The following is a 25,902-nucleotide window of genomic DNA, read 5'->3' on the forward strand; positions in this document are numbered from 1 at the left end:
GCAAGAGGGACTCGGCTGGGCGCTGGCTCGGCCCTTCTGTGTCTCCTCAGGCGCCGCTGCTGCGGGGATGTGGAGGGCTCAGGGCTGGGGTGCGGCCCTGTCTCCCACTGGGGGACCCCCGGGGTCTGTGGAGCAGGAGGCTGAGGCACCCACATCCCTGGGCGGCGCATTTCCAAGGAGCCGCTGGTGACGTGAAGGACGTTCCCGGTGTTATTTTCCAAGGAGAATTAATTCCCGCTGTCCTCCTCAGACCCGGGCCAGCTGGATGTGGGCTCGCGCCGCACCCCGCCAGGCGGACAGCTCGAGTGCTGCGGGCAGGACCAGCCCTCTGTGGGCGAGCTGTCGCTCTGGGGCCACAGCCTTGGTGTGAAGCCAAAAAGGCTCCAAAGTTGCGTGAGTCATAGCAGAATTGGAACAAAGGGTCCTGAACGCCCCAGGGACGTGCACTTGGGGTGCGGCTGTCCCCCCGGGAACTCAGCCAGGGTGATTCCAGCACTCATCGCCACGCAGGGCTGGGGCTCAGCCAGCCCCGAGGAGCAGCACGCCACCCCTAGCCACCCGAGCCGTGCCCTCGCGAGCGCTCCGGGCTCATTTATATTACGCGGGGTAGCTGTTTGAACGCACACTGGTATTTTCCTCACTTTTAGCTTCCGGCTACACCTTCCCTGTGAAATCCAGCCTCTTCCCAAAGGAAAATCATCTCCAGCATGAAAAACAGACAGTGCCCTTCGGCACCGGGGGCCACCGGTGCTGGGAAGCACAGTGAGCGCTACATAAACTGGGCCGGCTGAGGCAGGGAGCCCACCTGATCCGCTCTGGATCTGCCTCTGCGGCTGGTGGCACACGTGGCTCTGGGTGCTGCACCTGGTCCTCACCCCTTCCGTGCAATTTTGAATTCAAACATTCAGGGTGTGTTGGGATCGCTTCTCACATTACACACGGCATCTAGGCAGAAACAGATGGACCCGCGCAGGTCCACCCGCCCACGAGCGTGCGGTGCCAGAGGTGCCCGGGAAGGGACTCAACTCTGCTCCCCGGGGCAGCAGCCTGGCTTTGCAAAGCCACTTCATGGCACTTAGCTGAACGGAATTGATGATCTAATGCAAAATATGAACTTCACGTTTTCACTTTTTTCCCCAATGCCCTGGACACATTCTGATGAAGATGTCAATAGGAACCAATGGCCGCCACTACTTCTGTCTCCTGTCACGGCCCGGAGCATGCTGGGAAGACCTCCAACCTGCCCGACCTGGAGCATGTTGGGAAGAGTGGCTTCTGTCCTCACCCAGGAAAACACACCCAGGCTTTTGTTCTGCCGCAGGGCAGCAGCGGGGTGAATGTGGATGGAGGAGGCGTCTGGCTCCACGAATCAACCTGGTGGGACCTGAGGATCTGGGGACGGAGGCGGAGATCGGGATGGCTCTCAGTGACACTGGAGAGACGTTGGAGGCAAGGAGACATTGAAGGGTCCTGGGCACCCCAATCACCCCCAAACAAGACACAGCCTGGCTCTGCACACCGGGCACAGCAGCAGAGACTGGACAGGTACTGGAAAAATTAGAGATTTTATTTGCACAAATACTTCACAACTGACCCTTGCAGCCAGCAACAGTCACAAGCAGGGGATGCGCCCGGTCGCACAGGTCGGCACCCGCAGCCTCGGGGGTCAGGCCTCTCGGGGGGCCCAGGCCCAGGCACATCTCAGCACAGGCCCGGGCGCTGCTCCCACAGAGGCCAGCGCAGGAGCACCCTGTCCCCAAGGCCCGGGCCCCGAGTCATGCCCCGAACCCACGTGCTTGGGAGTGAGCAGAGCCGTGGTCGGGGCTCACGGGTGTGCGAGGCAGTGCCAGCGTAGCCCCACGTTCCGTGGGCACCAGGGCTGGAAGGGCCCCGGCAGCATGCTTCGTCTTTGTTGCCGGGCTGGTCTTCTGCCCGGAGCAGAACCCTAGGTCAGCAGCCTCAGAGGAGCAGCGCCTGACGTGGACGGCTTCAGACAGAAATCTGTCGACCTTCCTGGAGGGGCGGCAGCGGCCGGGGCTCCAGCGCAGAGGCAGGGAGAGGAAGAGCTCGCGGGGATCCAGGGCATCGGGAGCCGCACCTGGGTAGACCTCATCCCCACAGGGCGAGAGCACTGACAGGGTCCTCAAGGCGCCCGGCCCTGCAGGTTGCCTGGAAGCATTTAGGCTACAAGGGGCTGAGGAGGAGGCCTGGGGCCGGGCTGGGTGTCCCCAAGGGGAGCTCCCCACTGAGCCTGGTAGCAGAAATGGGGTGCAGGCCTGCTCTTGCCTTCACTTCCTGTCTCAGTCCCATGAGAAAGATGGCTTCCCCAGTCCTCACAAGTGCCTATCAGATGCCACCCGCAAAGGGCCGGCCCTTTTATTTGCAGCTGACTTCCAGCCAGTGTCCACCCAGAGCAGCTAAGAAGCCACAGAAGAAATGACCAGACCAGGCCAGGCACAGTGGTGGATGCCTGTAATCCCGGGATGCTGGGAGGCTGAGACAGGAGGGTCTCAATTTCAGGCCCATGCTGGGCAACTTAACAAGATCTTGTCTCAAAATAAAAATTTTTAAAAAGGGCTGGGGATGTGGCTCAGTGCAAAGGCCCCAGTACCACCAAAATAATAATAATAATAATAAATTAGCAGACCAGACTGCTTACGGAGAGCCAGGCCTTAGGCTTCCCAGATGCCCATCCCTTGAGGTGGCCCTCTCTGGGCCAAGGACCTGCCTGCCCTGTCCCCTTCTTGCTCAGGCTATTGGTCACTGAGAGGTCACCGTCCAGGCCCCCACAGACGAGTTTGGAAGGAGGGCCCAGGGGTCAGCACCACCCCTCCTTGCACTTGACCCCGTCTATACCCGGCAGGCCCAGTCCCCACTTCCGGGCAGGGGTCAGGGACAGCAGTGGGGAGAGGGCGCGGAGCCGGCATGGGACGGGCCAGTGCGGTCAGCAATCACTGTTTACTGAGAGGAAGGGGCGCTGCAGGGCATTAGGCCAGCCCCCCGCATCCTTGTGCTGGACGTCAGGGTGGAGCCCACGGATCAGCTGTTCACCTGTTCAAAGGACAAAGACACAGGACAACTGTCAGGACACACGGACAGGAGCAGAAAGTTGTTCCTCCCCAGGATGACAGAGGGCAGCAAGCTCTGCAGCACACAGGGACGACTCTTCCTCGGGTGAAGCTTGCGGGCTGCAGGTGGTGGCCAAGGGACACCAAGGACCACACGGGCTGAGGACACCCATGCAACTCAGGTACTTTTCACCCTGGCCTGGCCTGCCTTCTCCCCACGGCTGCCCCCGAGCCACCAGCCAGCTGGGCCTGTAGGACACATCTGCCACCTGCTCCCTCTGCCCAGGGTCCGTGCCCGGCTCCCAGCGTCCCTCCTCCTCACCCCCAGGGTCACCGGGCCTTGTCTATATCCCACCTCCTGTCCTTGGCCAGGGGGTGCCCGGCCCTGTGCTAATAAGACCCCGGTGACACTGAGGGGACATGGGCCGAGCATTGTGCAAACACCCAGTCCTGGTTCTGCTGCCAGGAGGAGACCCTGAACAGACAGGGCAAGGCACTCGGCCACCCCACCTGGAAGAGAGGTGCGGTTCTGCCACCAGAGGGCCCCTGCACGGCTAGGGCCTCAAGCTCCTCTCCCGGGAAGGGTCCTGTCCTGACCTGTCCCTCTACTCAGTCCCTCACCCGGGGCAGGGCTTTGGGGGCTCTGTGGGGCCGGGGCCGAGCCCCATGTGTCGTGTACAGCTGCAGCTCCGCAGAGGTGACAGGATGGGGGAGGATGGGGGCACAGACAGAGGGGCCCCACAGCGTGGGGGTTGCTGTCGGCGGCTGGCCCAGTACCCAAGTCGGGAGCAGAGCGCGGTGTGAGGCGGAGGGGAGCATTACCCGCATCTGTTGGTAGATCCAGTCTGTGAATACTGTCATGTTCCCGTACACCCCGGGGCTGTAAGCCTTGGCACAGCCGGCCCCCCAGCTCGTGTCCCCGATCAGCCACCAGACGTCATTCTTCAATGTGACCAGCGGCCCTCCGCTGTCACCCTGCGGGGATGTGGTGGGTGATGGAGAGCAGAAAGTCGAGTCACAACCCGCCAGCGTGTGCCACCCAGGAGGCAAAGGGTGAGGACCCGTGGCAGGTCTCGTCCACACCAGCCAAAGGCCACTGAGCGCGGGCCGTTTGGAATGGCCAGACCGCCTTGTTCTGGTCCACACTGCTTTTACCCCCGGAAGCTTTTCTCGAGGAAGCTGCAGCGTGTGGGCTTCTCTGCCTGAATTCTCCGGGGCAGCAGCCCTCGCTCCCCAGCTCTCTCCTGGGGAGGAGACCGCCCCTGTCCCTCAGGAGCCCCCAGCCCCGGCCTGTGAAGGCAGCGGCAGTCACCTGGCAGGCGTCGACGGTGCCCTGCAGGAAGCCCGCACAGATCATGGCTGGCGTGATCATGTTGTTGTAGATGAACTTGGCGTTGCACTTGGAGCGCTCCACGAGGGGCACCCAGGCGGTGTTCAGCACTTCCGAGGTCTTCCCTGGGGACACGGACAGTGGCCAGCGGCTCTCAGCAGAGGACAGGAAGCCCCAGTCTCCCCTCCTCCTGCCCTAACACCGAGCCCCCTCCCGACTTGTCTGGTAGGGCCACTGTGATTGTTCCATGAGGCAGATGGAGAAACTGAGGCACAGTCTGGGCAAGCACCCAAAAAGCCCACCATGGAGTCGCACGACTTGGATGGAAACGGAGACCGCCCAGGTCCAAGCCCCCTCCCCACTCCGTGTCCCCCAGCCCCCGGGCCCCGGGGCCTCACCTTTCTCGGAGGTGGCACCCCACCCGGAAATCCAGCACTGCTGGTCAGGGTCCAGTGCCATGCCAGGGTTGGGCAGACACACAGGCTTCACTTTGTCTGTCTCAGGAGGAAAAGCCCAGTTGGCAAGGGCCTCGGCGAGGGGCTCCGCCTGGCTGGCCACGGCCCCGAAACCCGGGTCCAGCTGCCCGGCTCCCACCCGCCCCTCCTGCAGCAGACAGAACTGCACTACTATGAACCGAAGTGGGGCCAGACGGCTTCTGAATCACGTGACGAGTGTCCCCAGGCAACCGAGGGCAGAGGGCGCGCAGCCAGTGGTCCCAAAGCCGACCCCTGCGTGAGTACAGCCAGGCTCCGCGAGAAGCTAAGGGGGCAGGGCCGGTGGCTACGTCTGCGATCCCCGCTCCTCGGGAGGCTGACAGGAGAACTGCAAATTGGAGCCCAGCCTGGGCACTTAGTGAGACTCTGACTTAAAATAAAAATAGGGCTGGGAACGTTGCTCGGTGGTAGAGCGCTCACCTAGCTGTGTAAGACCCTACACTCAAGTCCTGCAAAAAGACAGAAAACAAAAAGGCCAGGAAATCCATATTTGTTTGAATTATGCCTTTTAAGTGCTTTGTTTTCAGAATGCAGGTGAAGAAATAAAGCTAGAAACTTATATATGCTCTCTGGTAAGCGCAGGAGAACTTTGCTCAGCACACCTGGGAGCGCTACTGCCCTCTTGTGGGCACAATTAGGAATGCAGCTGAAGGACCGGGGCCCAGGAGAACGGACAGCAGCACCTGAGCCACGCGGCCCCCAGCGTGGCCAGCACTGTGGCCAGGAGGACTGATAGCAGCCCATCCCAGTCAGTGGCACTGAGGCTCCGTGTGGCGCAGAACGCGTGTGGCCCCGGCACTGGGCCCTCCCGTCCCCACCAAGGCCCCCAAGCCACACCTCCCCCAACCCCTCGCACCGTTGAAAGTCAGCGGTGCCTGCAGCTTAAAGAGTGCGACGTCATTGTTCTTGGTCTTAATGTCATAATCCGGGTGCGAAATCACTTTTTCCACCCGGTGGCCGTCTCCGTAGAACATGAAGGACTGGCTCAGGATGCCCGCGAACACCATCCAGTACTGGGGAATGTTGAGCGGCCTGGACAGGCGGGGACAGCACGCAGGCCTCAGGGCCATGGGCGGGCGCTGCCCCGAGGGTCCCACAGCAGTGTGACGTCCAGGCCTCCCCAAAATGCAGCCCTCCTACTCCCACCGCCCTGTGCTGTGTCCCCTCATGGGGGACCCCTGTTCCTCCTGTCTTCAGGGCCAGCCGCAACGGGGCCTGAACCCCACCCTGAGGCTTCAAAGCCCATTTCCGGCAGGACCGGATCTCACTGACCTTTCTACGCTAGAGCACTTCTGCACAGACAGCAGAGGCCTAACAGGGCCGCTGAGGAACAACGCTTGCCCTTGACCAGGGGTTTGGGAGTTTTAAGAGAACCCCAGTTGTAGAGGGCCCTCAGAATCTGCGGGTAAGGAGAGGGGTGGAAGGGACCCCTGGGGGAGAAAGGTGGTCTCCTTTGCCGTCCAGCAGCGCCTGGGAGACGCGAGGGACGCCCAGGGTCACGGCCCAAGGACACTGGTAGGTGGTGGGCGGGGTCCGCAGATAGACGTACTCTTCCACGCAGTGGGCGGCCGTCACGATCCACTGGGGGGTGATGATGGAGCCTCCGCAGACGTGGATGCCCCGCACCTGCAGGCTGACCTGCCACGGCCACTGGCCCGGTGAGGCTGCCGAGCCGCCCACGATCCTGCTCTGGAGGCTGGTCGAGCGGACGCCGCACTCTGAGGACAAGCACAGGCCAGCGGGCAGTGAGCGGCAGTGGCCGCCTCTCACCCCGTGCGGCGCTGTCACGGGGGTGCACTCTGCCCCCTCCCCCGACCCCGATACCCACGTCCCGGGCCTTGCATGTGACAGCAGAGCCTTCCTGGGGAGCCCAGCTGCGGCCTAAACGCCAAAAGCCTGGGGCTCCTGGGCCGGCAGCAGCCGAGATCCAGGAGGAAGAGTGGGAAGGTGGTGGGGCCAGAGAGGGCGAGGCGGGGTGGGGTGCCGTGGCCCTGGAGCCACTTCTCTGGGATTGCCCAGCGCCGCCCTCCGGAGGGCGCTGGTGACCAGGGAGCCCGCAGTGGGTGGCCGGGTGGCCCAGGAGAACATTTAGGCAGGCTGGGTGCAGGGCAGCCCGTGGGACCTGAGCCGCACCATAGGACAGGGGTAGGGGTGCCGCTGTCCCGTGTGGGAGCCGCGGATGAGCCCCGCCCAGCTCACGTCTCCAGCTTTCTGGTCAGCCACCACCTTGTGCAAGAGACTCGGGCACAGCCCCCGGTCGCCACACCCCCCTCCCACGTCCCCAGAGACACAGCTCAAGGGATGCAGCACTTCCTAGTTATAAATGTAAGGAGGGAAGCCAGGTGTTGTGGTGCATGCCTGTCATCCCAGCACTCAGGAGGCTGAGGCAGGAGGATCGCTGTGAGTTCAAGGCCAGCCTAGACTACATGGTGAGACCCTGTCTCAAAAAGTAAAAAAAGTTAAAAAAAAAAAAAAAAAAAGTGAAGCAGAAGCGTGCGGACGGACTCACCTATGCAGCGCAGGGAGATGACGCTCTGTGAGGAGCAGGCGTCACTGAAAAACAGAGCTTGGGTCACCGTGTGCACAGCAGCGCGGACACGCACACCCCTACCGGCGTCCCCGTCCTGCTGTCTCCCAGGACAGCAGGTCCCTGCTGAGGGCCCTAGCACAGCGACGAAATCTACACGGGGCTCGGGTCCCATGGCCTTCTGGGCCCCTCCTCAGGACGCCCCACTATGTTTATGTAAATATTCCAGGTCTGAAACACCTCTGGCCACAAACGCTTCTGACGGAGGGCGCCCAGCCCACTGGGCCGGCCCCTCGGAACCGGTTTGGGCTTTCTGCAATGCACTCTGGGGGCCCTCCCGGCTCCTTTGGGCCCTGGTGCCTCCGTGCACCTGAAGCTTCAGCCTGGCCCCATTCTCACTCCCGCCTCACGCCCCCCGCCCTCCTCCCAAGACACCCCAGGTGGTCCCCGGGCACTGCGATGGGGCCCTCTCGGCCTGGGGCAGTGGGCCATTCATGAGGCCGTGTGGAAGAAAGCACATTGCTTTGAAAGGTGACGTCCCCTAAGGACCCAGAGGTGACAGGGACACCGCCATGCAGCCACCAGCATGTGGGAACCAGCAGTTCGCAGAGGAGCCTGGCCTGGAGCCAGCAGAGCCTCAAGCACCCAAGGGCGGCTCTGAGCCTCCCTTTGTGCCCAAATCCTGCCGCCAGCCGGGCTGTGACATTCTAGACAAGGACCTTCTCTTCTTTCCTCCAAAGTGCTGCCACCCTGAGAGTTCCCAAGACTCCTGCCAAGGACGAAGGATGCCAGCGCCTTCCCCCACGCGCACTCAGCTCCCAGCCTCCCAGAGAGGAGGAGACAGAGCACCGTCCACACTGGCAAGGGGCCCCCACTGCACTCAGCACGACTGCTTGGAGGAGAGGCGGGTACTTAGAACCAGCACCCGGCTGCTGCAGCACAGGAGGCGGCCACACCACGGAGGAGGAGCCCCAGGGACCCAGGAAGCTTCACGTGCACGATGGACACTCTGCACCCTCCCCGGCACACGGGTGTCCTGCAGCCATCAGAAGCACACACAGAACCACCTGGCGGGCCCAGGCCCCTCCCGACCCTCCTACCTACCAACAGCCACACGCCCCTGGCTTATCTCACGTCCCTCCCCCCGGATGCACAGGGACCTGCTCAGGGTCACAAGCCAGCTTTGATGTACAAGGAATGTCTGCCGAACAGAATGGGACATTTGTGCCCCGGGTCCAGCACGCTGTCCCCACACTGTCATGGGTCGAGGCCAAAGGACTCAGGAACCCCAGCGGTCTGGGACGTCCCCAGGAAGCAGGACTTGGGGCACTGAGACCTGCAAAGTCCAGGGTCCACCAGGAAAACGGGTCGACCCAGCGAGGCCATCCAGATTACCACCTAGGTGCCTGGTCCACACAGCTGTGACTTGAATGGGGTTCGGTCCTCAAAGTCTTCCATTAACGGAGTCCCCACCACTGAATCCTGGCAGCGTTGTAAGGACAGGGAGAGACCACAAGGGACACGGCCCTCCCACCGTGCTAGGACGTGGCCTGAGGGACCCTTACCAAAGCCAGCTCCACAGCGTGTGAACCTTGGACCTCCAGAGCCACAAGTCAAAATAAATGTCCCTTCTCTGTAAAGGAGCCTGCCCCTGGGGTTTTGACACAGCAACAATAAGCCTCGGCTTCAACCCAGGAACCAACCCTCAGCTGCGAGCGCAGCCCCGTTGGATTCTAAGTGCCCCCCATGCCCACCATAGAGCCCCCCAGCACAGAACGACAGCCCAAGAAAGCAGCTCAGGAGCTGGCCCCAACAGGTCTCCTGGTTCTGCTCTCTGTCAGATTCCGCAAAGGAGAGAAGAGATCAGCTCGCACCTCAGGTACAGTTTTTTGTAGAGGTCAGTGTTGCCAGCGCTCATGTTGAGCTTCATAAAGTTTGTTGCCCCGCTGTTATCTTGAATTCCTCTGCTAGAATAAAAGCTGTTCCTAAAAAGGGGAAATGTGTACAGCGGTGTTACTCAGATCCTGCGCCATACCCTGAAAGCCCTCCGGGTGGCGTCGGAAGCAGGAGGGACCACGTCAGCAACAGAACCCAAACCGAAGCTCCAATTGCGAGGCAGGGTATTACAACCAGCCTGCTCAACCCGGTAAGCCGGTACCCTGAGGTTAAAGTCCTCCAGCGATCGTGTTTCTAATCTAGTGTGGATGAGATTAAGGATGCAAGGGAACGTACATGGTGCAATCAAAAATTACAATGAAGTTTAAATTTTGAAAAGTACTATACTAAGAGGCACGTGGTCGTGAATCCCCTCAAAATGCTCCCCCTCCATGCGAACACACTGCTCGCACCTCCTCACCACGTCCTGCAGCAGCTCTGGCGTCCTCTTTCCTGGGGGTCTTAAACTGTGCTGTTCTGGCTGCCTTCATGTCCTGCATGGGTTCAAACCTTTTCCCTGTCATCGTCATTTTGACTTGGGGAGGAGCAGGAAGTTGACTGGGGTCAGATCCAGTGAATCAGGTGGATGAGGACGGTGTCATGTTTGTAGGAGCCTGCCTTTCTGTTGGCACTTGGCCGCAGGAATCACTGTAGTTTTGATCACACCTCCTAAAGACCCTCAGGAAAGAGGACTCCAGAGTGGCTGCAAAAGGTGGCCAGGACGAGGGGATGAGTGTGCTGGAAGCTGGGGCAGGGGGGTTGAGGGGGATTCACGACAATGTGTCTTTTACTATAATAAAACTTTTAATTTCAATTTTCACCGCATATTTTGATCACATCCATACAATCTGATATAATACTCCCTGTTGTTATAAAATTCCCGCAGCTTCCTGAGCGTGATGGGTGTTGCTGTGTGACTTAACCCTGCTGGCTAGGGACAGCATTTTAAACAGTTTCACCATCCAAGATGCCATCACAAGCTCTTGGACTTGCGGCTGCCAGAACGCTGAGCCAAATAAACCTCTCTTCTTTACAAATGACCCGGGCTCAGGCATTCTGCTGTAGCAGCCAAAATGCAAGAGGAACAGGGTCCTGCGGCTGAGCCCTCGGGCAGGAGACACACCCTCCGTGTCACTGTGTGTGGGGACCTGAGGACCATGTACTCTGCTCCAAAGCCTTCAGTGGCTCCCACGAGCAGAGAAAGAGGAACAAAGGCTCAGCCTGCCAAAAGCTGCTCCACACTGATGCCCTGCCCTGGGGAACCCTGCACTGGGTGGGTGTTGCCTAGCAACCAGGAGGATGCAGGTGAGCATCTTTCCTCAGACTGGAGGAGAGGGCAGGGCTGATGCCCCAGGCAGTGCACCTGTCAGAGGACCCGCTGCCTGTGCTTCTGCAGACGGCAGAGTGACGCAGTCTACGTCGCTGCAGCGCATGCCCAAATTCTGACACTCGGCCCCCTCCCTGCGCACACTCACTTGTAGCCCATGTCCGCGCACGCCACCCGCGCGTAGCTCTCGCTCCAGTTGTCCTGGCACACAGGGTACCAGGACTTGCTCTGCGACGAGTAGACCTGAAGCACAAAGTTGGGTCCGTAGAGGCGAACTGCAAGAGAAGCCAGGCTCTGCGTGAGCACCCCACACACCCCCGCTGGTCGTCCTGCTTGCCACGGGCCCCACGCTGCCATGCAGGCACCCAGGGGCGGGGCGTGGCGGCCGGTGCTGGTCTTGTTGCATCCAAAGGGGGGCCACGTTGTTCCCCTACAGTTCTTTCACTTCCATTACAAAAGAGAACTGAGGACGGGGACGCAGACACACACTCGTCCTGAAGTCCCCTGTGGAGCACCCCACCACAGCCTCAGGCTGGGGGTGCCCAGCTGCTCCCCGCGGGTGGGAACGGCAGACCCGAGACACGCAGTGGGACGTCACAGGTCACAGAGGGACGCAAAGCTCTGACTTGTGCCCGATGTGGAGGGCCTTTGAGGATGCTGTGCGGGGGAGGGGCCGTCACGGAGACCCCGGCCAGAACCTTTCTGGAATGTGAGATGTCTCACGAGGGACGTCCAAGAGCACAAGCAGAGCAGCGGCAAGTGAACACAACCAAATCCCTCAGAACTTGAGGACGCCCCTGTGGCACCAGTTACCGTGGATACCCTTCCAGGGGTGCAGCCGGATGAGGCACTGGGGAAGGCCTGGAAGCCACGGCGGGGTTCTCCGCAGGGAGGGCGGGCGGCCTAACTGTAAACCGCGCTGTGCCTGGCCCGACGCACCAGACAGCCCGCTGACACCTGCCGGCTGGTCCCCCGGCAAGGGCCACACCGCTGTGACTGTCCTCTAACGCTTCCGGGCTGGGTGATTCCACCTAGGCCCGTGTGGCTGGCCACGCCCTAGGACACAGGAGCTGCCACTCGGCGGGCAGCGGGCTATGGTTCCGTGCTAAAAAGAAAGCAGACGTGGAGCCGGCGGAAGACGTTCCAGGCTTTGAACCCGTGTCACAGCTTCAGGGGGGCTGATCTGAGAGTGCCGCACGCCACGCGGCGCCAGCCGGCGGCCGTGCCGGGAGAGGGCACCAGATCCGGCTCACCGGGCCCTGGGCAGGATGGGCAGGCGGGTGCAGAGATGTTTGGGCAGCCCAGAGGCTGCCACGGGAGGACCACAGTGCCGCGCCACGGAGCGCCGGAAAGAAGGAGTGCTAGAGGAGACCGGGCGGCAGGGCACGGCGGCCGCTCCAGTTGGTGCTGCGGCACAGTGAACGCGAGGCCTCAGCAGGGAGCTGCACCCTGTCGGCGGGAACGCCAGCCACGGGACCGCGCAGCACCAGTGCGGAGAGGCCTCAAAACTAAAACTGGAGATCCTTCCAGACATCTTCCGGAGAGAGTTACAGACCTCGCCTACAGTGACCCACGCACACCCGTTTACGGCAGCACAGCTCACAGTCGCTCAGCCTTGGAAGGGGCTTAGATGTTGATCAACAGATGAAGGGCACAGAGAAGGGATAGAGGTGAGGTTCATGGACCGTGGAGTACTACTCTGTCATAAAGAAGGATGAACAAAGCCATTTGTGGGAAAATGGCTGCCCCTTGAGACCACGACGTCAAGTGAAAGACACACGTAAGACACACGGCCTGAAATACAGCTTGGTCCCTCTTCTATGTGCAACCTTCGAAGAACAAAACGTAAGACAGACGGTAGGAAACGCAAGTGGGCGGGGCCCCAGATGGGTGGGTGGAAACAGCGGGGCTGCGCTGTGCCCACGCCACGGTGGGCATGACGGCCCTGGGCCACAAACCCGCACGGATAAAGAGTCGCTTCCCCGAGGGCTGCCGGGAGGGGACCCCGGAAGTCTCCGCACACTCTGCTGGGTTTTCTGCAAATCTAAAGTTGCTCTACAAAGTCCAGTCTGCGAGCCGTTTTTTCAAGTAGCTGCAACGAATTTCCTCAATGAAGAATAAAGCCGTCGCCGTGGCTCGGGAGAGGGGCGGGGGACTTTCTGGCCGCGGCTTAGAGGGGCCCCGCGGGCTGATGTTCCCCTGCCCCTCTGCAGCCCGAGGCGGCTCTGGAGGTGAGGCCAGGCCGCCCCCACAAGCGTCCCGCCGGCTTGTCAGGGTGCCGGGAAGCTTCGTGGCGTGGCTGAGCGTGGACGGCAGAACGCACGCGTGCTCGGGGTGTGCTGCGGCACGGCGGCCGAGACGCCATCGCGAGGCTCCAGCCGGTGAGCATCCCTGCACCGCCGGGTCGCCAGCCTTTGCTTCGCTCCGCCTGCTGTGCGGGGAGAACACGGGATCCGCGCCGCAGCCGACTCAATTACGCGACACGGAGCCGCTGGCAACAGGAGCCTCCAGGCGCTCTCTAGCGTCTCCTTCTGAGGTTTCAAGAAAAACTCCCAGGAAGGAGAGCAGAAGGAAGGGGTCATGCACGCGTGCACGTGTGCGCACACACACACACCACGCACGAGGCACCCTTGGAAAGAAAGCACCTCCGAGAGTGCGCTTCGCCAGAAGCCACTCACAGTCTGCACCGAGGCCCCCAGAGCACCCCCTGGGGAACTGGACCTCGCAAAGGTGACGCGGCTCCTGGCTTCCTTCTAGAGCATGTCACACCAGCACGCTCACACACAGCACCGCTGCGGGCTGCGGCACCGGGGGAGGGGCGCGGCAGGGAGGCCTGGCACCCTCGGCCAGCCGGGTAGCGGGGGTTACACGGAGACTCCCTCAGGGTGTGAGCAAACCCCACGGGGGAGTGAGGGATGGTCCCTATCCTACAATTCGGAAATTCCCACCGAGCTGAGGAAGAAGCTCAGGGCAACGGTGGCCCCGGATTCCATCCCCAGGCACCGGAGAAAAAGGGGTGCAGAGAGAGAAATGCAAATGAACCATGGTGCAGTAACACCCCACCCCACCCCCACTTAGATGGCTGCTAGCACATGGTGAAAGATAACAGCCTGCTGGGGACAGAGAAGAGGGAATCCTTCAGGGTTGGTGGATTGTAAATTTGGGGGTGGAACACTGTGGAGGGTCCTTGAAAAATTGAAAATAGATCTATTGTATGATCCAGTTATCCCACTACTGTTTTTAGCCAAAGGAAATGAGTAGTATGTCAAAGGTATGTCTGCATCTCCGTGTTCACTGGAGCGTAATTGGTAATAGCCAAGATCAACTTCATCGAAAGAGGAACAGATCAAGAAAGTGTGGTGGGTGTGCACAATGGAGTACTATTCAGCCTTCAAAAAGCACAAAATGCTGTCACTTGAAGTAAGCCAGGCAAGCACACACAAACACACGTGTTCCCACACACACGTGGAATTTTTTAAAATCAAGCAAAAAAACAAGAGCAGAGCTGTAGTTCCCAGAAGCTGAGTTGGAGCGGAGAGTGGTCGGTCCCAGAGCAGTTTCGTTTAGATAAAGGCGCGAGATCAAAGGGGCCTGCCCTGCCGCGGGTGACGTGCTAACAGTTGAGGGGCATCAGGAAAGGCAGGGGAGAGGTTCTGAGCGACCTCACCCCACAGGGATAGAGGAGCACAGGACGCAGGCGCCAGCCCGGCTGCCCACAGCCTGCGCGTATCAGAATATCATGAGCACAGCGGCCGCTTGTCGATGGGAATAAATGGATCATCGCAGGCGACAGAAACAAACAGAAGCACGCACCGTGCCGGCATCAGGGCGATGGGAAGAAAGTGTGAATCTTCAAAGCGTTTTTAGACGTAGGGCAGTGAGAGACACACTGCCGAGAGCGAAGGGTGGAGTGTCCTGGGCGGGGCAGAGCTCGCTCCTGGCCGCGCGTCCTTTCCCGTGCCGCGCTTGTGCGGTTTAAACGCTCAGGGCGTTTTTGGTCACGGGACCCAGGCTCCGTCCAGCTCCCCTCCCCGCATCCGAGCCCGGCCGGGCCAGGCCCACTCACCACAGCGGCTCTCGTCCTCCCCGTTGGGGCACTGCATGACGCCGTCGCACCAGAGAGAGGGGCTGATGCAGACCCCCGAGCTGCTGCACTCCACTCCGGACCCCATACACCGCTTCCCCACTGGCCGAGGGCACAGGGAGAGAGCCACCGTCAGGAGGAGAGCCGGGGAGCCTCGGGAGCCCCCCGGGAGCCCCGGCGTCATCTACCGTGCTCCTAAGGGGAGGCCCACACAGCTCCCGCCCCGGGAACTCTGGGGCTGTGCACCGCGTGTCCACCCGCCCAGGCCAGGGCGAGGGCGGCTGCAGGGGGCATGAGACTCGGGCACCAATGTGGCCCATGCATGGCAGCTGGAGGTGCCGGTGGCAAGATGGCGCTGAGACATTGACCGCCCTGAGGGTGGGGGGCCGGCCATCAGGGGAGGAGAAGGAAGCAGGGCGCTGGGGACTTACGGAATTTCCACAGCAGGACGCTGGTCAGCAGCACGGCCACCAGGACAGCGCCCAGGACCAGGAAGAGTAGTACTATCCGCTTCGTCTCTGCAGGAGGGGAGAGCAGGACACGGGTCAGCCCTGTGGGCACGACACCTCCCACGGCTCTTTGGTTTGTTTCGGTTTTTTATCTCACTGCGTATTCCAGGCTGGCCATGAACTCCTGGAAATCCTCCTGCCTCAGCCTCCTGAGCACTGGGATTCAAGGCCTGCGCCACCACACCCCACTTCCCCACCCGTCTGATCTTACAGATGCTCCCTGACCCAGTCGGACTTGTAGCAGGGTCTGCAGAAACCACCATTCCAGATGAGCACACCGCAAGTCACCATGCACCACACACACTCGACCCGGGACCGCCCTCACCCAGCCTCTGCCCCATGCGCACACTGAGAAATCTGCCCCCAGCCTGCAGGGGGCTAGAGCACCTCACAGACAGCCTGCTTCCCGGAACGTGAGTGTGAGGCTGGACACTGGCACGTGCTGTGAGCCCAGCACTCTGGGAGGCTGAGGCAGGAAGATCACAAGTTCAAGCCCTGCCTAGGCAACTTAGTGACTTAGCCAAACACTGCCTCAAAACCAAAGCAAATTTTTAAAAAGGGGCTGGGGAAAGGAGCACAGTGCCAAGGCCCTGTTTACAATCCATAGTGCTAAAAAAAATAGTGAATTTGAATTTTAAGAATATATCTTGGGGCCAAGAGTGGTGGTGCACACCAGGAGTGGTGGTGCACACATGTAATCCCAGCACTCGGGAGGCTGAGGCAGGAGAATCATTGCAAGTTTAAGACCAGCTTAGGCTAAAAAGTGAGCTCAAGGCCAGCCTGAACTGCATAGTGAGACCTTGTCTCAAAAAGACAAATATATATGGGAGGTCTTATGTCTTCCCTCGTATAAAACTTCATGCATTTTGGAAAACAAAAGCAGACCCCCCTGACTGGAAAAAGCTAAGCTCTTAAACAGTGCCTGGTACCCTACAAAAGATCTGAACGTAGACAGTGATCTAGGCAAAAAACTGACAGAAAGAGCAAACGTACCTGGTTTGGGTAATTACAAGCAAAAGCAATATAATAGCGATGTCCCCACAACTGTCACAGTGCCGGGGTACCCACGGCAGAAGAAACTGTCTCTTCCAGGGCTGTCGAGGAATAGAGGACACACACCACACCTTGCCCTCGGCAGCCACTGTAACTATTTATGCTCTCACTAACTACAGGTAAGTGGACCTGATACCGGTATGCAAATCTCAGCTTATAGGAGGCAGCGCCCGCCATGCTGGAGAGGGCGCTGTGGAGCAAGCCCATCGCTGCTGGGAGTCCCGGCGAATAAAAAGAATAAAATAATTCAGCCTTGGTTAAAGGGTGTGAGCCAAAGCTGTCAAGGTCCTACGGACACAGGGACAGCACTCGGTACCACGGGAGACACTGATGGGTCAGAAACCATGCCCCCCAGGGAGGAGGCGCCCAGCCAGGCTCCCCCAGCGAGTCCCAGCCTCAGGAGTCCTGGGTTGTCCTTGGGAGAGAGCAGGGTGAGGGGTAGACAGCCGCTCCCAGGCTGGCCAGGTGGCATGTTGGTCTGACGTTTGTACCTCCATGCACCTGAGCTTCCAGAGGTCAGCAGGACCAGGAGCTGGGCAGACCAGAGCTGCCATACCTGTCACCTTGCTACCACACCCTGCCATTTCTGCCGTGACCCTGGAACTCCACCCAGCCTCAGAATTCCCCAAGAACTGAGCCCCATCCCCAGGAAGTCTGACCAGCTGGGGAGCTGGGCACAGACCTGCATTGCCAACAGGTCACAGGTAAAGGCAAGGCCCTGGCTGGGAGCCACACCCAGGCAATAATGGTTAAAGTCAGGTTAGGTGACCGGGACTGAGGCAGCAGGGTGGAGCGCCCAGGAGGTTTACGGGGAAATTCCAAACAGCCCGTTTGAGCCAGGACGCTTTCCTCCTTGAGGCTTTCCTGCGTGCTGTTATATCTAAGATACGTAACTTGCTTGAACACTCCCAAGGCCCTAGGCACAACTCCCAGCCCAGAGGAGAAGGGGCAAACTTCCCCGCTGAGTTAAGCAACGTTAAGTTAGGGGTGCTTAACCTCACACCAAGGGGCTGGCAGCCTGCCCTCTGTTCACCAGGAGCCCCCAGTTTTACCCCTGGATGGGCGATCAACATCAGTTAGTTCCGCCCCTACTCAGTCCTGGCTCACAAAGCCTGCCGAGGGCATGTAGGAAAAGGATAGGTAGTATCCGCACAAGGACGCCGGCCTTTCGAAAAGTAAGAGAGAGCCTCTGACACCGAGCAGCAGGCAGTTCCGTGCTTTCCCTTCTGCCCTGGTTCCGCCTGGTGCAGGTTGCCGTGCCTACCCAAGTTTCCTTATTAGCCCACAAACCCAAACTCCTAGCAACAAGCTGACCACCCAATCAGGTGCAGCTGCCCTTGGAGGAAGGGCTCCCCAGGCCCCGGCCCCATAAAACAGGATCAGTGCCCCATATTCAGTGGTTGTCCAACGCGGGCGCTCCCTCTCCTGGCAGCGGCTCTGTACCACTGCCTTCTGCCAATAAATTTACTTTCGCCTTGTTCCCTCTCCTGACTTCTCTTCCTCTTTCTCCATCACAGAGACAGGCCCAGGAAAGTCTGAGCTTGGGCTGGCGACCCCAGACCCACTGGATGTGGTATATTTGGGAGGCTTGTCTGGGATTATCAAAAGATCACACAGACCAGCAGACTCGGTCAGTATAACCCCCTTAAACAGGACTGAACGTAGGACACTCGGTCCTCTGCTTGTGTCTCTGGAGATCCCACCAACCGTGATCTAGAACTGTTGAAATCCCTTGGCTGGGACCCGTGGGGTCACAGGGAACCCTGTTCCGAGGGCAGTCCGTCCTTCTAGGGCTAAATGGCAGTGCGCAGGGGCTTAGCACCTCCCACAGCTTTCTGGTGGTCCAGAGAGAATGGGCAAGAGCCAATCACTCGTACAGCTGGGGGGCAATTTGTGTGGGGAACCCTGCCAGACAGAAGTCCAGCTTGCTACTCCCCAGGCAGCCAGGTCAGAGGATTGTACAGCTATGCCTAAGCCAAGAGGACTGGCTCCGTCTTCTGCCATCCGGCCTGCACCTGGTCTGGGGTTTACACAGAGCTGCCTAAAGCTAAGAGCCTGAGACCCTGGTCTGTACTCTCTCAAGGACTTAAACTGACCTGCCTGTGGCCAAGAGGAGCCCACCCCGTGGTTTGTCTAGAGTGTCGGGCCCCAACGGGGGGATTACATACACCATGACTCAATGACCTCTCTGTCTGTGGGCCTAAGAGCACAGGAGTTTTTTCCAAAGCCATCTCCAAATTGTATTTCTCAGGGGAATCGGCATCTCCTGGGGAAACTTGACCTCTCCAGTCTCTGCGCCCTTCCACCGCTGCACTGTTAGGGGAAATGGCCTTCCCGTACCCAGCGCTGGCTGAGTGTAACGACTGGCCCCTGCTCAGAGCAAGAGCAGCTGAGAAGGCAACCCGGACCCTGGGACGAGTACGGAAGTAAACACAAGAGGACCCTACTTCTGGTGCAAGTCCCCGGGGACTCGGGCTGCCGGTGGATGACGGGTGCTGAGGCCTGGGTAGGGACCCTCGGGGCGTACTGGGGTACGGCTGGTGGATAGTACTGAGGCGGATACACTGCATAGACGTTGGGCGCCATGGGCGGTGGCCGTGTGGGATAGAGGTGTTCTGGCTGGTACCCATGGTTCTCATAGTAAGGTCCGATGCCCGGTGGAGACCCCTAAACAATGAGAGAAGAGAAACAGCATAAAGCGCTGGAGCGGCCCTGAAGCGCTCAGCACACCCCACCACGTGACCCTCCTGCCAGACACGGACGGGGGCTCTAGCGATGTCACCTTCCCTAGAACGGCCAGGTTCTAGCTCTGAACTAGCCAGAACCTCAACCCCCTGTGCTTTCTTGCTTAACTTTTTAATTTAATTTAAATCATTTCCACTGTTTATTCCTTGAAGTAAAGAAGTGGTTAACATCAGGATTTAGTTTGGAAAGAAGACCTCTAGAAGTCTGGGGTTACAGCCCTCGGGCCAGCGCCCGTCCTGTACCTTCAGGCCTGGCTATCCTGGCGCAGCGTCCAAGTGAAAAATTCTGAAGCGGCCACCCCAGAATTCACACAAGGTCTGTCACGGCTGGTGTTTGAGGACCTACCTTCAGCCAGCGCCTGTGTTCGTAGCCCCTAGGATCAGAAGGGGCACAATTCCCACATCCCGTTTTCAAGGAAATGGGTCTGAGACATCCTCTGGCAGGGCCACCTGACAGACCCACCCTCTCCAGCGAAGGGCTGTCAGCAGTTCTGCTGCAGTAAACCCCCTTCCATAGCATGACTGCTGTCCTCTGCGGGCAGGGACATCTACACCACGTTCCTTCCAGCGGCATTTCCAGGTCAAGGTGCCTTTGTTACACAAACGTGGAAGGCGTGGCCCAGCCAGCGGCCACCAGCTTTATCCGCACCTCACCTCCGCCTAGGGCCCCTCTCACTCCGGCTGCTTCCAGGCTGCCTTCTGGATCCCCACTCCAGACCCACCCCAAGGGCCGCTCTGGACCCCACAGCCTGCAGCCTCCCCTTTCCGCTCCACAGCTGCCCCCTGGGCGGGCCTCTCTGGGGAGGGGTCTCATGGTCCCCACCGACACCGGGTCCTGGCCTTCTTGCCTCTTGTGGGCATCGGTGTCAACAGAGGCCACTGGGCACATAGGTTTTTTTTTTTGTCTTTTTGAGACAGGGTCTTGCTTTGCAGTTCAGGCTGGCCTTGAGCTCACTTTGTAGCCCAGGCTGGTGTTGAACTTGCAACAATCCCCCTGTCTCAGCCTCCCAAGTGCTGGGATTTCAGGCGAGCACCACCATGCCCAGCAAGGCGCTTAGGTTTTAAATCCGGCCTCCAGGAAGGGTGACTGGAAAAGAACAAGCCTGACCCCCAGAGGCAACCCGTGCCTCATTGCCTCACTGACGCTCCACACCGGGTGTAGACAGAGGGCAAGGGAGCCTCAGTGCCCGAGCTAAACGGGGAGAAGGCCTGGGAATGGGCGGGGCCTCTGCTCTGGATCCAAACCTTCCGAGAAGGAGCCCCCGACTGGGCCGGGAGCAGGAGCCTGTCCCAGGGAATTCCTGGGCAGCAGATTGGGAATTTTAAAGGGTCGGGTCAAAACTAACCAACAAAGGACACACAGTGCATTTTCCTACAGGGTCCAGGGAAGGGTGCTGCCCGACCATGAAGTCTTTATTGGATGCACCTGTCTCAGGCACAAAATGCGGTCGGCTATGATGGGGAAAAGATAATGACTTGTCTCCGGGCGGTGGACCTCGGGGCTCCAGGGTGGCCCCCCATGCACAGAGGGCTGTCGGAGAGCAGGCACCGGGGGTGTCCCCAGCAGCCTGTCATCCCCAGCCTCATCCCTCCACCCCCAACCCACCTCGCCTGTCTGCACACCTGCCCTGCCCTGCCCGCTGCCCCAGCCAGAGAGGAAGAGGCCGATGGTAAGCTGGGCCGGGCAGCAATGGCTTTGGGCCCCCTCTGCAGCTCAGGGCTCCACCCCGCCTCACCCCTCCCTGGACAGCACCGTGAGCCTTGCACACACCATCCCCTCCCCTCACCCAGCCCCTCCGCAAGCTGACCCCCATGTGCTGCTGAGGACAGGGAATCCAGACCAGACAGGGAGCGCTGGGAGGTAATCATTAACCACTTACTGAGTTCAAAGCCATGCTGAGGTTATCAACTGCATCAGGTACTGCTAGGGCCTTGGGCCAGTCCAGACGCCCTGGAAGAAAGAGTCACAAGACTGCAATGTTTCCGCACCGCTTTATAGCAAATGATAAGGCCTGGGAGCGGCGGACACTGGGGGAAAGTTCTGGCCGGCACAAACCGCAGCTCCCGTTGACCTGCAGGATTCACCTCCACCACCTCTTTCCTCGGTGCTTTGTACACGGCGAGTTCACGGCCAAGGTGCACTGGAGCCCAGCATCCCCTGGTACAGACCTGCCCTTACAGGTCAGGGTTGGGGTGTGCTTTTAAGGGACAGGCTGAGGACCTCATATGAAGGGAAGGTTCCCAGGGGCGTGCCCAGCACTGACCCAGGCCCCTGAGTCCTCCTGTAGCCTTGCACAGCTCCTGCAAGGGGGCTGTGACTCCCCATCAGTTACAGCTACCAAAAGGAGAATGCAAATGGTATTTGGGAGGCTGAAGCAGGAGGATCTCTGTGAGTTCAAGGCCAGCCTGAACTACACAGTGAACACCTGTCTCAAAACAACAACAACAACAAAAAACAAACACTGAAGAAACAAAAAGAGAATCCATGGGCTAAAAACCTGGGAGAACCACAGCAAAGAAACCTTGAAACCTGCCAAGATCAACAGTGGGCCAGAGCAGGAAGAGCCCTGCGCCACCCCCAGCAATGCCGCTTCTTGGCGGTGTCCCAAGACAAGAAACTGAGGTTCATTGACCCCTCAGGTCCTCCTGGGAATAGCAGGGGTCGTAAGGGATGTGGTGTGCTCAGTTGGGGACACTGTGGAGCGTGCAGACGGGCACAGCTTGGCAGCAGTGACCAAGGACAGCAGTGTGACCAGGGGTCCCCACACCCACAAGTGCCTGTGAGCGCACAGCCCTGTGCCCCAGACAGAGCAGAGGGTCAAGGCCCCCACACTGGAAAGAGGCCACGTTTGACCTTTTAAAGTAAAACATGTGGGACCTCCACATTTTAACAAATAGATACATTTTTTTAAACTTCCTAAAACACATCCATTCCTACTCCACTTGCTACCAAATCCAAGCAAGAAAGACATGGAGAGCTAATTACTGTCACAGACTCTAAGCCTGGCAGGCGTGGAAAGAACCCCGTGGAGCCCCTGCACCCCAGCGGTCCTCGGACACACCCCTCGCTCCACCCAGCGTGCACAGGCTCACTTGGTTGCTTTCCTGTGAAAGCCACTTTTAGCAGAGAACCTGCCAAGTCAGTTCACCTCGATCCTCCCACCCACGATGGGAGCATCCTCCCTCCTACCTCAGCAAGAATCCTGTTGGGTCCGTTTCTCTGGGACCCCTCTCCCCATTTTCCACCCACTGAGCCCCTGGGTGGTGAAACTCTATACTCCCTTGCTGTAGGCAGAGTCAGAACAATCTCTCTCCCCCACTAGGGAGACCCTGTCAAATAATCAAGCCTAGGGGCTGGGGATTTAGTTCAGCGGCACAGCACCTGCCTGGCAAGTGTGAGGTCATGAGTTCGATTCCTGGCACCGGAAAAAAACCAAAATAAAATAAAATAAAATAATCAAGCCTGCCTTACCTAGCCCTAAGGATATTCACTGAGCGATTGTTTCTCACACCTCTCAGCGAGGCTGTTCTCCACCCCTCGGGCTGGGGCTGAAACGACCAAGGAATATTCTAAGAAATTATATGGGGCACCATCGCCCCACAAGACAGTGTCCCCACTAAGGGTCCGGGAGCTGGCAGAAGGCTCTGGGCTTTGCAGACAGCCGCATGGAGCTGGATTCTTTTCACGCCGTTCCTCCGGGAGCGCTGCAAGCGCAGGCGGGGCGCACGCGGCTGACCTTCCTCTGGGGCCCTGTGAGTGCAGACCCAGGCTCAGCCTCTGCCTCTCGGGAGCCACAGCCGAGAGAGTCGTGCCTGCCCTGGGCCTCAGGGGCACCAGTGGGCTCATCCCAGTGACGTCCCGAGTGCCTGCCATGCGGGGAGCCCAGCACCCACCTTTCTGAAATCAAAGCAGTCACAAAGCTGAGCAGTGTTCAACCTCCCACACCGGGGCCTGGTCCGTGCATTTCCACATCGCACTTGGTAAGCGCTCCCGAGCCCCAACACAAAGTCCACTGCTCCCAGCGTCCACGGGACCCAAATACCACGGACGCTGCTGCAAAACTTCGTACTTAGTGAATCATTAAACCAACGGGAAAGGGAAAACCCGAACACCTTGTGAGGAATAAAAATACGAGTAAAGCTCTGAACAGAGCACTGCAAAAATGAGCCGCGCCGTGGATTTGCTCTGTGTGCAGGGAAAGCAGGGCAGCCTGGTCCTGCCGAGAGCCTGCGGCTGTTTTTCAGATGAGTAAGGAAGCCAGCGGCTGTCTGGGGAGGAGGAAGGAAACCCGGCTGAGGTCGGGGGAGCACATCTGGGCCGGTGCGGCGGTCCCGAGTTCATGCTCTCTCCTAGGTCTGCTTGGGAAGGGCGCTGAGCGCGCACACACCTCAGCGTGGTAAGTCCCGCTCCGAGTGCTCAGCAGGAGCGAGCCCAGCCCGGCCGAGGTGACTTCCGGCAGAGTCCTGCCGGGGCAGTCCGCCGCGCGCCTCTGCTCCCCCTGCCCCCGCGGCGGCGATCCCGGGCTCCCGGCCGCTCCTGCCCACCTCGCCCGTTATGGGCTGGGCTGAGGTTTCAGGAAACGAAAATTCGATGCCGCTGGCGGCTTTCCCGGTGGAGGAGCCTCTGAAAGGAGTGCTGCCTCAGTGCTCAAAATCCGTGCTTGCTACTCATGCGGATCCCTCACAGCGGGGGAGCAGGAGGCCGGGACGGGAGGGAACGTCAGAGAAAAGACACAGGACCCGGAAGCCGGCCGGGACAATCCTACCGCCCGCCATCCTGCAGCCTGCAGTGGGACGGGTACCGGCTCGGCCAGCGTGGGCTTCAGGCAGGAGATGAGGGCCCTGCCCGTGGCTTCCTGCAGCCCAAAGGAAAGGAAGGGGGTCCCGGTTCCAGGGCTGGGAGGGGCTGGCCAGCAGGACCCCGGAAACCATGTTCCACTCCATGCGTCTCCAGACAGGCGCTCCCAAGGTCACGTGGGATCCAAAATCACCTGATCCAGTTTCCGAAATGTGCAAGACACGACCCTGGCATTTCACCCTTCTCAGGCTGTTTCCTCAGAAAGCCGAGGCCCCGGGAGTCACCTGCCTGGCCACCACACGCCAGCGTGATGCGGTGACCTTTCCTCCCCGTCCCCGGAAAAGGCAAGGCTGTTCCACAGCAAGAACAGTTTCATCTTGGAGTTTCTGTCCTCTGCAGCCCTCGGAACACGGCGCTGGCTGGAGGCTCATTCTGAAAACGACGGCAGCAGCGCGGCTGAAGTCACATTCCCAGGGGCAGTCGTCCTCCCAGGGGCCAGGGGTGCACCGATGTCTCCCACAGTCACACAGGCACCCTCGAGAGGCCCCACAGCGCTCTGGGCCCGTCCCCTTGCTGGAGATGCAAAGGGGACCCCCGGTGCCCACACCCCTTCTTCAGCCTCAAAGGCCGCCGCCATCAGCCGGCACCCCGCACCCAGAACAGACACCAAGAACCACAGCACTAGACCTCATCCTGCGGAATGCTCTCTCCTGGAGCCCCAGTGCGGTCAGATGGAAGTTAGAGGGCGGAAGGACTGCCAGTCACAGCTCCACAGGGGCGAGTTCACAGGGAAAGATCGCCAGACAGACGGCCCCCGAGGACGCGGGGGTAGAAATGAGAGAGAGACAGAGACAGAGAGAGACAGGGAGACAGAGAGACAGACAGAGACAGAGATAGAGACAGAGAGGCAGAGACAGAGAGAGACACAGACAAAGAGACAGAGAGAGACAGAAACAGAGAGACAGAGGGACAGACAGAGAGACAGACAGAGACAGAGAGAGAGACAGAGAGAAACAGAGCCAAAGAGACAGAGGCAGAGAGACACAGACAGAGACAGAGAGAGACAGAGAGAGACAGGGAGACAGAGAGAGAGAGAGACAGAGAGAGACAGACAGAGACAGAGGAGAGAGAGACAGAGACAAAGAGACTGAGACAAAGAGACAGAGGCAGAGAGACAGAGACAGACACACAGAGACAGACAGAGACAGAGACAGACAGACAGACAGAGACAGAGATAGACAGACAGAGACAGAGACTCAGAGGAGCCTGCCTGTACCACCCAAGCTCCTCTCTCTGTGAATGCCTCATTATCCCAAGGAGATTACAAACTTTTTAGGGCAGGAACCAGGTCTGGTCTTCTATTCTTTAGCCAGCGTTCTACCATACAAAGAAAGTGTTCAAATATTTTGTAGTTCCAAAGCCCTAACGAGTAGCATGAAATCGAGCAAGAAAGAAGCCGGCAACTGTACTCAGCAGCCTCCCAAGCCGGGGCAGGGGACAGACACAGGGGTGCGCACCTAGCACGACAGGGAGAGAGAGGGGCCCCAGGCCACTCCAAGGGGACGCTCGACACTGTGCCCAAGCGCCTGGCGAAGGCCACAGGTTTGCGCAGGGTGATGGGACAACAGGGACGCCGGGTAAGTAGGACTGTTGTAAGGGCTCCAAGGCTCTGTGGTCGCACATTTCATAGTCATAACACAACGCCCTGGGGAGGCTTCTTATCTCCCCATAGCTAAGGGGCAGCCCCATGGGGAAGGAGCTCAGCAAGGTCGATGTAAATCCTAAGGGCAGTACAGGATCAATGATCAGAATATCAGAAATGCGCACTTTGATTCAACTCAGGGAAACCAAGTTTTCAACAATTACAGAGTTCAAGTAAGAGGCTGGACGTGATGGTATACACCTGTAATCCCAGCACTTGGGAGGCTGAGGCAGGAGGGTTGCCACAATTTCTAGGCCAACCTGGGCTACAAAGTGAATTCAAGGCTATTCTGAACTGCATAGTGAAACCCTGCCTCAAAAAAGAGCAAAAA

At 59.4% G+C, this 25,902-nt stretch overlaps 1 protein-coding gene across 5 annotated transcripts in view; it reads right to left on the bottom strand.

Annotated features, from left to right (window-relative positions):
- Positions 1–2,939: 2,939 nt before the first annotated feature.
- The window catches only part of Tmprss2 (transmembrane protease, serine 2), a 26,854-nt gene continuing 3,891 nt past the window's right edge, over positions 2,940–25,902 (bottom strand). For 2 of the 5 annotated variants that reach the window (XM_013505291.1, XM_013505295.1), the window contains exons 2-14: positions 20,952–21,022; positions 18,775–18,994; positions 15,197–15,283; positions 14,748–14,867; positions 10,830–10,956; positions 9,294–9,404; positions 7,402–7,445; positions 6,442–6,610; positions 5,749–5,924; positions 4,797–4,892; positions 4,381–4,523; positions 3,891–4,043; positions 2,940–3,051 (exon numbers count right to left, since the gene is read on the bottom strand). In XM_013505291.1, coding sequence (XP_013360745.1) covers positions 3,040–3,051; positions 3,891–4,043; positions 4,381–4,523; positions 4,797–4,892; positions 5,749–5,924; positions 6,442–6,610; positions 7,402–7,445; positions 9,294–9,404; positions 10,830–10,956; positions 14,748–14,867; positions 15,197–15,283; positions 18,775–18,994; positions 20,952–21,022 — 1,529 coding nt within the window. In that variant the 3' untranslated portion in view covers positions 2,940–3,039. Of the gene's footprint in view, positions 3,052–3,890; positions 4,044–4,380; positions 4,524–4,796; positions 4,893–5,748; positions 5,925–6,441; positions 6,611–7,401; positions 7,446–9,293; positions 9,405–10,829; positions 10,957–14,747; positions 14,868–15,196; positions 15,284–18,774; positions 18,995–19,417; positions 19,808–20,951; positions 21,023–22,543; positions 22,621–22,965; positions 23,091–25,902 lie in introns of those variants that run through there. The other 3 variants (XM_005375855.2, XM_013505300.1, XM_005375854.2) reach the window with 3 other exon arrangements.

Source organism: Chinchilla lanigera, unplaced genomic scaffold (assembly GCF_000276665.1).
Source record: "Chinchilla lanigera isolate Chin_1 unplaced genomic scaffold, ChiLan1.0 scaffold00006, whole genome shotgun sequence".
Classification (NCBI taxonomy): Eukaryota; Metazoa; Chordata; class Mammalia; order Rodentia; family Chinchillidae; genus Chinchilla; species Chinchilla lanigera.